This window comes from Condylura cristata, unplaced genomic scaffold, assembly GCF_000260355.1.
Source record: "Condylura cristata isolate star-nosed mole 26May11 unplaced genomic scaffold, ConCri1.0 scaffold00025, whole genome shotgun sequence".
NCBI lineage: Eukaryota > Metazoa > Chordata > Mammalia > Eulipotyphla > Talpidae > Condylura > Condylura cristata.
The window spans coordinates 10,657,315-10,670,453 of NW_004567126.1; the positions used below are offsets into that span (position 1 = coordinate 10,657,315).

Here is a 13,139-nt window from a genome sequence, read left to right on the forward strand (position 1 = left end):
CAGGAGAGGTCTGCCATGCCATGTGGGTCAGCTTCCCTGGCCAGAAATCAAACTCTTACTGCACTGATTGCAGTTGCAGACAGCTTCAGAGTGGTGTGTTTTAACCTTTTGCACCACCAGGGAGGGCCCCAAGACTAACTCTTTTAAGGGAAAATAGTGTACTAGTCAACTATTTTTTATAAATTTATTCAGGGGCCATCCCTGGTGGCACAGCAGGTTAAAGCACAGCACTAAGAAGCTAAAGCCACTTCAGCATGAGTTTGATCCCCACCCCAGAGGTAATCCACTTGATGTGGCAGACCTCTCCTGACCCGCCCGCTGCTCCCCTCAGCAGTTACTTGGTCAGTCGGCCGGTTCTGCTCCCAACTCTGTCTCTGGGGAATCCTCTCACTGCCCCTGCATTTCTGGTCTGTATCCCAGTTTTGTATGCATAAATAAATAAACCTTAAAAAAATTATTCAGGAAGGTAGTTTTTTAAAATGTTAGTAATATAAGCAACAAATTGCTACTCTCATTTGTCACAAAGTATCAAATATTGTGCTAAGCATTTATAGCATATATTATTTCATTTAGCACTTTTAATAACCTTGGAGAAGTTTCCAGTCCTATCCAGATCTAAAATTTGGATTCCTGACCACCTATTTACTCACACTACTATAAACGAGGTCATATAGCAGTGAGGTTAAGCACCTGCTTGTCTGGATTTGAATCCTGGGTCTGCCACTGCAATAAATTTTACTTCAGCCAGGGTAGTTAACTTCTGTTAAATGAGGGTTACCTATTACAGATAGGACATAGATTAACAAGTATGAAGCTTTAGAACAGAGTCTGGCATATAAAAAATGTCTGGCCCATGTGATTGCCATCGTTTACAAATTATTAAAATTATGTAGCACATTAAAATAGGGTTGTTTTTTTTTTTTAAAGATTTATTTATTTATTCATACAGAACTGGGGTATAGGCCAGAGGCTCAGGGGCGGTGAGAGGATTCACCAGAGACATAGCGGGAAGCAGAACAGGCAGATCGACGAAGTACACTGCTGAGGGGAGCAGCGGGCGGGTCAGGAGAGGTCTGCCACACCATGTGGTCACCTCCGGGGCAGGCGGGAATCGAACTCATGTGGAAGTGGCTTTAGCTTCTTAGTGCAGTGTTTTAACCCGCTGCACCACCAGGGAGGGCCAAAATAGGGGTTTTTTTTTTAAAGATTTATTTATTTGTGCATACAGAAATGGGGTATAGGCCAGAGGCTCAGGGGCAGTGAGAGGCTTCACCAGATACAGAGTAGGGAAAAGAATAGGCAGATCGATGAAGTACACTGCTGTACTTCATGCGGGCAGGTCAGGAGAGGGCTGCCACACCATGTCACCTCCCGGGCAGGCGGGAATCGAACTCATGCGGAAGTAGCTTTAGATTCTCAGTGCTGTGCTTTAACCCGCTGCACCACCAGGGAGGGCCAAAATAGGGTTGTTGTTTTTTTAAGACTTATTTATGCATAAAAATCTGGGGTACAGGCCAGAGGTACAAGGGTGATAAGATTTATTATGTATATAGAGGTGCAGGGGTGATAAGAGGATTCACCAGAGACAGTGGGGAGCAGAACAGGCAGATCGATGAAGTACACTGCTGAGGGGAGCAGTGAGCGAGACAGGAGAGGTTTACTGGGCCAAGTGGGTCACCTCCGTGGAAGAGATGGAATTTGCACAAAAGCAGCTGTTACTAGCTTCACAGTCCTGCAGTTTAACCTGTTGTACCAACAGGGAGGCCCCATTAAAAATAGTTTACTGACTCAACTGATGACACAGATTTGGGTACATTTAGAGGAAATGTAGATTTTAATATATTCCCTACCTTGAACTTTCTCAGAGTCATTCAGCTTTTTTGTTTAGCATAGTGACTGCATGAAAATTATCTAAATTACCCATTCTTTTGACCACGAAACCATCAACTAATAGTTATTTTATGTTTTTTGTTTTGTTTTTTTAGGACATTTCTGATTCATTTGCATCCTTGAAAAGCATCTGTAGAAGAGGAAGGGAAAGATGGGTGTGAAAACATTTACTCATAGCTCCTCTTCCCACAGCCAGGAAATGCTTGGAAAGCTAAATATGCTGCGAAATGATGGACATTTTTGTGATATCACTATTCGTGTACAGGACAAAATCTTCCGGGCACACAAGGTGGTACTAGCAGCTTGCAGTGATTTCTTTCGCACCAAACTTGTAGGCCAACCAGAAGATGAGAACAAGAATGTGTTGGATTTGCATCATGTTACAGTGACTGGCTTTATACCCCTTTTAGAATATGCTTATACCGCCACCCTGTCAATTAACACAGAAAATATCATTGATGTTCTAGCTGCAGCCAGTTACATGCAAATGTTTAGCGTTGCTAGTACCTGCTCAGAGTTCATGAAATCAAGCATTTTATGGAATACACCCAACAGCCAACCAGAAAAGGGTCTAGATGCTGGGCAAGAAAATAACTCTAACTGCAATTTTACATCTCGTGATGGAAGCATTTCTCCAGTATCTTCAGAGTGCAGTGTGGTAGAAAGAACCATTCCTGTCTGCCGAGAATCCAGGAGAAAACGCAAAAGCTACATTGTTATGTCTCCTGAAAGTCCTGTTAAGTGTAACACTCAAACAAGTTCTCCCCAGGTACTGAATTCTTCAGCTCCTTACTCAGAAAATAGAAATCAACCTGTTGACTCTTCCTTAGCTTTTCCCTGGACTTTTCCTTTCGGAATTGATCGAAGAATCCAGCCTGATAAGGTTAAGCAGGCAGAAAATACTCGGACTTTAGAATTACCTGGCCCATCTGAGACAGGTAGAAGAATGACTGATTATGTGACTTGTGAGAGCACAAAACCTACCTTGCCTCTAGGTACTGAAGAAGATGTCCGAGTTAAAGTAGAAAGGTTAAGTGATGAGGAGGTCCATGAGGAAGTATCCCAACCTGTCAGTGCATCTCAGAGTTCACTGAGTGATCAGCAGACGGTGCCAGGAAGTGAACAAGTTCAAGAAGACCTTCTGATTAGTCCACAGTCTTCCTCTATAGGTATAACATCTTTTATGTTTTTCATGATGCTATAAAGTCAATTCAAGGATTTTTAAGTGCCTATTCAATTAACTTCTATAGGTCCTATGGGAAATATTAAGAAGATTAAACTATGGTAATTGGATTTTTTTTTAAATGCTATTAGTACTACCAGTTTTTTTGGGTTTTGGGGTTTTTTTCACAGCGTATATATTGGAAAGAAATACTGTGCTAACAAAACCTAATGAGACAAGGGCAGATGTATTGACATAAATATATGAATTGTGAATTACTTTCACTGAAACAAATATCAGTTAAAAAATCCAGTTAGTGTTTTATTCTTTATTAAAATATTTATTGATAACTTACCATGTGCCAAATACTGGAGCCATCTTATTTAAAAAGGCACATTCCCTGAATCTAAGGATATAATAGTTTGAGGAAGTGATGTATAAATCAATAATTAGTGCTAACCTAGAGTAATTAACCAAGTGTCAGGTTCATAAAGGAAAGAGCAAGTTAACACTGTATCTGAACTGGATCTTAATAAGTTTGCCTTGGCAAAGAAATGGCATTTCTTTGTGTGGAATAGCATTGAATGTTTGGTAAGCAATGAATTCAGTATCGAATGATGTGAATAAAACATGGATGCCTGAAAGTGAAGGAACTAACAGGAGATAAGGCAAAGTATGAAGCTTAGTACTTGTGAAGGGCCTTGCATTAGTTTCAGTTAGGATTGCGTTCAGTTGAATATAATGAAATCTCTTCAAAGTGACTTAGACTAATTTTTATTACAATATAACCAGTGACCTAGCCTCCTTATATATTTATATTCTACCATCCTTAATTTGTCTTTTTCACCCATATGTCTTGTGCATATGCTTCATGGTTATGATACTTTTTTCATCTTTAGCTTCACATTCTAGAATAGTTAACACTTATGTCAGCAAATCACAGATGTTCTCAGAAAGCCCTAAAATACTTCTGCCAAATTATGTCCTGTGGTCCTTCCTAGCTACAAGGGAGTCTTGGAAGATGTGCATATTACTTGTGTATGTATCTCCTCAAACAAAATTAGAGGATAATGGGTGTTGTATTCAATTAACAGTGTCTGCCACAACTTGGTTAAGTAAACTAATTGTAGTAAGGAATCCCCTTTTAGGAGTGAAAAATAAACATTTATAACCATTTTAGGAAAATTTATTAGACATTGGTACTCAGAGGGTTTGGCTTGACAGGAACTGTCAGAAAGCAGTTTCAGTACAGTTTTCTTTGTATGAATAAAGATGCTTACAGTGAAACCTTCAAAAATGAGTACTAAAAGATATTTTAAAGTAAGCCTCTATTACCTGATGATATGTAATTAGTGGAGTGAGGAAATAGACATCAGATTCCTCTGGATGACTAGGAAAATAGTGGTAACATTTTTAGTACATTCTGATGTATCTTACTATCTTTTATAAAGTGAAAGTCAGTGGAAGGAGGTGGGAACCCAGTTTTAAGAGCAAGGTGAATTATGCTTGGATGATAGTCAAGAACTGTCATGGCCAAAGAGCAGTTGAAAAAGCTGTATTTTTAAGACCAAAACTGAAGACTACCAATTCAGAGCTATTAGCCCTAACGAATTGACTCTCAACAGGAAAATTTCCAAACAGGCACCAAAATCAAAGGACTAAACCTTGAGAAATACCTATGTCAGACATTGGAGAACCATGAAGGCCATCTTACCTTTGTAAAATTTCTTGAATTTTGACTCTCCGAGTTTCCTAGTACTGCCACAACATAGTACCACAAACTAGGTGATTTAAATAAACAAATTTATTGTCTCACAGTTCAGACCAGATTCTAAAATCAAGGTGTTGGTTCCTTTAAAGACTGCAAGGAAGTTTCCTCCTTTGCCATGCCTCTTCCTAACTTCTGACAGTCGCTAACTCATCTTAATGTTTGACTTGTTATGGGGGAGGTAGCTGGATAAGGTTTTAAGAAATAATTTGATAGTTTTCTCAGTAGCAGTAATGAATAGATGCATTATTAAGGTACATAACTAGAAAAATGGTAAAATTATAACATTGGACATAGAAACAGTACAGCGTAATGATTAAAAGTTCAGAGGGCTGAAGTTAAACAAATCTAGATTCTGCTACTGGTGCCTTCCACTTAATAGATTATGATTTTGATCAAGTCACTTAACCTGAGTTCCTATAATCATAATGTAAGGAAAGTAATAGCTGTATATTATGTATGATAAGTATGTGAGTGCCCTCCAAGATAATGCCTATAGTTTTAATATCTGAAAATCTCCAGCAGTTACACAAATAAGCAGGATAAATTAGTATGCTAACCAGATACATGTAAATCCTATGTCTATTCAAGAAGTAGTATCTTATTGGTAGGCGTATTGGGAGTATACATGTTATTTATTACAACTGGAGTGAGACAATTTTATGTCCTTTAAAATAAATTATTTCAGTAGAATTGATCAGTTCCTGCAAGCCAGGCTGAAATGTACTCCAAAGAGAACAAGCTATCACAATCAGGACTGTTAGAAAGATACTTTCTGATTGGATAGTTTGTAACCAATAAGATTGTAGTGACTTCAACAGAAGCACTTTGATGATGTGAAGCCAAGATCCAGTTATTAATAAGGCTGAGTATTGTAATAGAATATGAGACTCTTAGAAAAAAAGAGTCTATCCTGAAATGTTTTCTTTAAAAGATTAATTTATTTATGCATACAAGAACTGGGGCCTAGGCCAGAAGTATAGTGAGTGAGAGGATTCACAAGAGACAGTGGGGAGCAGAACAGGTGGATCCACTCAGCAGAAATACATTGCTGAGAGGAGGGAGCAATGGGTGAGACAGGGAGCAATCTGTTGCGCCATGTGGGTCAGCTTCCTGGCTGGGGACCAAACTCATGTTATAGTGCCTGCCTATAGCTTGATAGCACTGAGACTTTAACCCGTGTGCCACCCAAGAGGCCCCTATTCTGAAATGTAAAGCAGATTTTTACATTTTTGTCAGCTAAATCAGATGGAAGATAGTACATCCAGCAATCTGTTCAGAGTAGTAGTAGCTAGTCTAAACAACATAGAAGAGTTTTGTTTTCCCTACTTAGGTGGCCAAAAACAATTGAATGGGGCCTCCCTGGTAGTGCAAGGGGTTAGAGTCCAATACTATGAAGCTATCGGCAATCACTGCAGCATGAGTTTGATCCCCTATGAGGGAAGTGACCTACATGGTGCATCATACATCTCCTCTATCACCCGCTGCTCCCCTCAGAAGTGTATTTCAGCCAGTCTGCCTATTCTGTTCCACTATATCTGGTGAATCCTCTCATCCCCCACACCTCTGGTCTGTACCCCAGTTCTTATGTGCCTAAATAAATCACTCTTTAAGAAAAAACAACAGTTGAATGAGGATGAGCAATGGTTCAGCTATAATAGGCAAAATTAGTAATAAAGGAATGGAAAACAGTCCTAAAATCAGAGTTGAGCTATCCACTTTTTAGGATAGTCTTCTGGAGAGTCCTCAGAATGCATACTTTACGGTCTTCAATGGAATGTGTGGATGTACAGTAGTCAGAAGGATGTGATGTTTGTCTTCTAAGTTGGGAAATACGAATTCAATGATCAACACACCTTGAAGTTTTATAGCTTAGTGAGTTGTTGATATCTAGTCAGTTCCTTTCTACTGCCATTCTGTGGAAAATTTTCTCTAGTGACATCTTTTCCACAAGAACAAAACTTCGTATTTTATTAGGTCATTTAGAAACTGCTTTGATGAATATTTTCAAAATATACCTACTTGTGGTAAAGCTGGAGGCAGCATATGAATCTCTTGAGAGCATTCAAGCAAAATTCCTGGTAACGTGGTAGAACCCAAGATTTAACTAAAATTCCCATTTACAAAGGTAGCTTATCATTATTAATCATAAGGAATTAGTGTGGGTCCCAGAGAGGAATTATATTACTCTCAAACTCTTGGCCATAGTTTGCGCTGTGAAAAATTGACTTTTTAAGGCTCTGGTAATCATAGTTTTTAAATTGTACTTGTTCTCTTTATTTTGAAATTTTTGAATAATAACAAAAAGAGTGGAGAGTCTGAGTAAAAGAGCTTTTTAATAACTATCAGGTAATAAGTACACCTGTTGTGTAGAACTGAGTTGGGATCTCCCTACTAAAGGAATACAAAGTAACTTTTTCCCCTATCATTGCAGCATAGCTGTTTAGCATTAGCTGTCTATGCTACTATATAGCATAGCTATATTTCTCAGTAGACTGAGAAAATCCCACTCTACTCAGAAAGCAAGCAGTATCAAGAACAAACTCATAGTTCATTTGGAGGTGTTTAATAGTGTGTTTCAGTGCTTCATTCCTATTCATATGTTAACCAAGGTTGTGTCATTGATAGAAAAGCCTTACATAGGAAGCATCATGGCAGTACCATGCAGTTGGAACAGTGGTAATAGACCTCAAAGGAACGTCTGGATAATTCCAGGAACTCCCTGCCAAATGGCCACTTGCAACGCCACATTGCCTTGATAAAATTTAATCAGTTTAGAGATGAGTATACAAGTTACAGTGAAAAAGGCATGAAGGAAGTAGATGCTGCACTGGAAGGGTGCAGTTTTAAATAGAGACAACCCATGGGAACTGCAACTATCCATCGAGAGTAATGCTTGTGTAACTTTTTATTTCTTATGCTTGGCTAAAAGCCATTTGTCAGCTATCAGACAAAGCCTCCTGATTCTGGGCATATTACTAAGCAGAGCATTTCTTGGGGATGAAAGGACAAAATTGAAGCACTCCTCATGAAGATTTTTTTTAACATCTTCAGTGAGATATGACTTACATATTGTAAAATCCAGTTAAAATGTACACTCCAGTGGTTTTTTAGTATTTCATAGAGTTGTACGACCATTTCCACAATCTTTGAAGTTTTAAAACATTTTCATCACCTCAGAAAGAAGACCTTTAACCCTTGGCAGTAAACCCTTTACTCCTTTCCTACTTTGTAGTCTCACTTCAAGGTCTAGGTCTCCAACTCCAATTTCTAATATACGTCTCTAGATTTACATGTTCTGGATATTTCATATAAATAGGATTGTGTAATATGTGGTCTTTCTGACTGGCTTTGGTCACTTTTCATGATACTTTTTTTAATATCTATGTCACCACCTTGTTAAGTTTTGAAATATTTTTCCTGTCAGAAGTCTTCTGAGCTCGGTTTCCAAGGCCTTTTTATTAAATGGGTCATTCAGGCTTTTGCCCATCATCTCATTATAGTCTGTTCTCTTTTAAACAAAAGTAGACACTAGACAGACAGATCATAGCATCAAGTATTAAAGGCTAGAAATTTTTCATTAAGAAACAATGACAAATATGGTTAAAGAACCAAAATATTCCCCCAAAGGCTTTATTCTAGGAAAACAAAATAATCCCAACAATGAAGGGCTTTGAAATCCAGTTTACTATGAACTACCTCCTAAGGTAAGGGCAGGTTGCAACTCAAGTGATTTTTTTTTTTCCTTAGGCATTGTTAGGGTTTTGATAGAATATTTGGGCATGTTAATGTCTTTTTTAAATATATATATATAAAATAATACAAAGGGATTTTGAAGTATACTCTGTTATCAAGATCCTGGTGCAGGTAAAGCAATGAAACCTTCAACTATGTGTCTTCATGTGTCTTCATGAGTCTCTGCTTTGTTACCAGAGATCACCAGAATTTGTGGCATGGGACATCACACACCATGGATTCTTTAAGGTGCCTCAGTAAGTGTATGAGGAAAAAAATATTGGAGGATTGGGCTTGCTTTAGGTGATTTTAGGGAGGATTTAAGGAAGTAGTAGTTATTCAGGGTTGGTGTCAGAAAGCAGGGATAATTCTATGATTGGGTATCTTAATAAATACTGTAGGAATACAGATTAAAGCCGTTTACATATATTAGCTAGAGAGAAGAGGGGACTATTCGGTTTTTCTGTGATTACAGAGTGACCTTGTTTTAATCTGAGCTTAAATTTTGTGCTTTGTCTCAGACCATTGTAGCCTGGGTTCTGGTGTCGGTATTCTGAGAAATTGTTTATGTACAACAAGAAAACACTAAAGACTCTTTGTGAAGGCCAGATCCACTCCTGAATGTTAGCTGCTGCTTTTCTCATATGAAATGATATACTTAAGACATTTAGAACAGTACTGACAATGCTCAGCAGCAGATAAACACTACAGTTTTTCACCACCAAGTTTTTTTGTAAGAGTCGAGTACTTAATAATGGTTAGCAGCAAACAATAGGAATCCATTTGATACAATAGAAACTGTGATGATGCAACCTTCATTGGTGGAAGAGAGTAGACACACTCTTCCTTAAATCCTCCCTAAAATTACCTTAAAGAATCAAGAACCTTCCTTGCTAAAATGCTCCTTACCATATATAGCATATACAGCTGATTATCTGTGCAAATCAGCTTTACCATTTCATAACGTAAGTGTTCTATTAAGAATTCTTAGCACTTAACCACTGAGGGCAGAGGAAACTTTTAATAGTTTAAGAAATATCATTGTCACCTTGAGGACAGTGGGAAAGTTAAGTAAAAAATAAGATACTATGTACATATTGTGATATTAAAACAGTTCAATTAAAATTCCAATTCTCATAATTTGTGTTATCATTGGCAAAAAAATCATTTCAGGTAAAGCTTACAAGATTTATTTTTGCCAATGGTTATATAAGTGATATGATACCGTTTATGTGTTATAACGTCCATGGTTTAGATAGAATTCTAAAATTGTTTTTTGTTTGTAACTTTTAGTTTAGCTTGGAATGTTTTTTATATTTAGCTTTTGGTGCATTTAATAGCACGTGGTCACTGTCTATCAAATTAAATTCCAGAGATCAAGGTGTAGATGACTCATCAAAACATGGAAATAGGTTTGTTTTTTAAGAGGGACCATCTACTAGATGTACCTTCAGTCTATTTTAGTTCTTTTTCACCAACTTATTAAAACAAAGCTTTTACATTACTAGGACCAATCAAAAGTAGAGTATTTTTTATTTCTACCTCACCAAGACTTCCCCTCCTCCTAGAAGTAGTATAACTTGCCTGGTAGTGAGAAGATACCAGTTACATCAGTTTTCTTGCCTCCCCAAAATCAGACCTATGCTCTTACGCAAATCTTGTCTGTATTATCTGTATTAAATAACTGAAATACTACTATAAGTAGATGTTTTGGGGTGTCTATGGTAACCAGTTCCATATACTAGAATTTTCCAGTCTTTATCCTAAGACAAATTGAAATGGTAGTGTTTAAAGGTCACTTTTCTTTAAGGAAAATAAGTGAAAATGGGAAGATAATTGACAAGTGAGCAGTTTTTTTCATAAGCAGAATGCAGCATTATCTGCCCTTTAACCCACTTTTCTGAATTAAAAACAAATCAGACAGTTCAGGAATATGTTAGAAAGGTGGGCACAGGAGAAAAGAATAAATGTCTTGATAGTAAGGGAAAGAGTGGGAGAGAAAGTAATGTAGAGAAATGTTAAATAATTGAGATGGGGACATACAGAACAAATAGGGGTGCTGTTGGGATTAAACATGAGCACATAATCTGATGAAGTCAAGCCAAGATGTAGCACAACTAAATTTTCTAGTTCAAATATTATTCAAAAATAATTTTAGTTTTCTTAAAAAGGATTAGGTTGGTTTTTTAAAAATTTTTTATGTAAGTGGAAACTTCATTTCCTAGTAATGTCAGCTAATTTAATGTTGTAAGAGAAAGACAAGTATTTTTTATCAGAAGGAAGTTTTATCCTGCATGTCCCTTAACAGTATTTATTAAATGCTGCATGTGTATGGTGTTAGGTAAAGTGTTAGTATAAAATGTACCTTTTTTCTTTTTCATTAAAATATTGCAAACAAAAGCTTGTTCACTGTTTATGTACTATATAGCTTCAGGAAACTCAAACTTACGTGGTCTGTGCCTTTGTGCATAGTAATATTGACAGTTCAGGACCTAATAATAAGCTAAATTGCTTCTGTCTTTCCACTCATAAATGAATACACACACACTTTTAAAGGTTACTTCAGAAGTATTTGTAAAGATAACCAAGAACCTGTCCCGATAAATTTAGGGTGATGGGACACCTGACCCAGAAAGCTAAGTAGATTATTTTGAACACTAAAAAAATGAATAATTGCAGAGAGCATTTTTCTGAAGATACTTGGTGGAAACAAATGGGTTTCACTTCAACTCAAATAAGTCAAGGCCCAAAGCAGGCGAAAGTTTAGTCTTAAGAAAGTTGCCCAACACTTAACTAGAGACCCCAAAGGACTGTATCACTACAATTAAACCTGCTCCCCTTGCTCCAGATTCCAATGGACTATAGAAAAAGTTACCAAGGAATTGGGCAGACTACAAAATGAAAAGGAAAGGGTGTGAAACACATCCCTGAGTTGTGACCATTGACCAGCTTCTTGTAGATTTATGTCCTGATTATTCCTAAATCAGGTTGGTCAAGGAATCAGTGAATTTGGTTTTGGAAGTACACTCCATGATACTAGCAGAAACAAATATAAAACATCTCTGAAATAGGGCATGTTCATCCTAACCTCAGCAAATCAGTTCCCGTAAACCATTTTCAAGGGCAACAACCACTGTCAAAAATATTCACGGTACACAAGGGAACATGACAGAGAAAACCAACTGGGAGGAAAAACAAACAGCAGAAATAAATTGGCATCACTATTTGGCATAGTTTTAACAGATATAGAATAAATTTGTTTACTATGTTTAACAAACCAGTTTCAGTAGTTGCAAAGAGTAATAAGCTGTAAAGATTGAGATAACATATTAGAGGGAAAAGACCAAATAGGACTTTTAGAAAAGAAAGAAAAATAACCAAACAAAAATCTTGGTCAGCATTTTGGCATCAGATTGACCTTAGCAGAATAAAGGATTTATGAGTCTTTTAGAATTAGAAGAAATCTGCTTATTGCACACAGGAAAACTGTACTAATCAAAGTTCTTTAGGAAGACAATGAACTGTATATACATAGGTATCTAGAAGAGACTTAATAGGAGCAGTTCACTCAGGATTATGGCAGCTATAAAGTCTGTAGTATGCCAGCTGGACTCCCAAGGAAACCTGAGCACTTGGGGTGATTGGTATTAATCCCAGTCCCAATCCATAGGCCAGAGAAGCAGGAGCACTAAAGTCTAAAGTTGATAAATAAAATTAGTCATTACAGAGACAAGAGTGGTAAAACTGCAGTGTGGAGAAAAGGGTAAAGACAATACAAACTTTGGTTTGATGAATGTCTAAAAGAAGAAACAATGTCTGAATTATACAGATTTGATGAAAGATATCCTTCTATATATTAGAAACCAGCAAATCCCAAATCTGAATAATAAAAAACGTAGAGTATAAGCTTTTTAAAATCAGTATTACCTTCAGAAGAAATCTGACTTGATAATTAGCATCAGAAACCAGTGAGAGAATATCCTCAGTGTGCTGAATGAAAATAACTTAATCTGGTTGTCTACATAGTGAAAAATATCTTTCAGAAGTGAAAGTATACTAAGGAAATTTTCAAAGGAAACAGTTCAGCAGATCATTACTAAATTAAGAATGGACTTCAGGCAGAAATGAGCACAGGTGAAGGACTAATATAGAAGAAATGAAGAGCAAAGAGGTAAACATGAGAACAGATGTAAATAAACAATACTTGTATCAAAAATTAATGTCTTGTTTCTATCAAAACTAAAGTAAAATATCATAATAATGTCAGTTGCAAAATGGAAGTATGTGGGAAATGGAGGAATTAAGGTGATTCTTAAAGTGTATATTATAGGGAAAAGTAACAGTTTTGTTTGCCTTTGGACTTTGATAAGTTTGAGTCTATTTCTAAAGTAGCTAGTAAGAATAAGAAAAAGTACATGACTTCCAGACTAAAAGAATGGGAGAGACCGAATGATTATTATCACATTCATTCAACAAGCTGATTGTAAAAATGTCTAGAGAAATTCGAGGGACCAAGAATAACCAAAATGTTTAGGAAGAAAATCAACAAGGTGAGAAAAGTTGCTTTACCTGATAATAAGATTT

At 36.9% G+C, this 13,139-nt stretch overlaps 1 protein-coding gene across 3 annotated transcripts in view; it reads left to right on the forward strand.

Moving 5' to 3' along the window:
• Positions 1-13,139, forward strand: part of ZBTB44 (zinc finger and BTB domain containing 44) — a 53,965-nt gene that overhangs the window by 23,338 nt on the left and 17,488 nt on the right. For all 3 annotated transcript variants that reach the window (XM_012729871.1, XM_012729872.1, XM_004689090.2), the window contains exon 2: positions 1,986-3,059. In XM_012729871.1, the coding sequence (XP_012585325.1) occupies positions 2,042-3,059 (1,018 nt within the window). In that variant the 5' untranslated portion in view covers positions 1,986-2,041. The remainder of the gene's footprint in view (positions 1-1,985; positions 3,060-13,139) is intronic.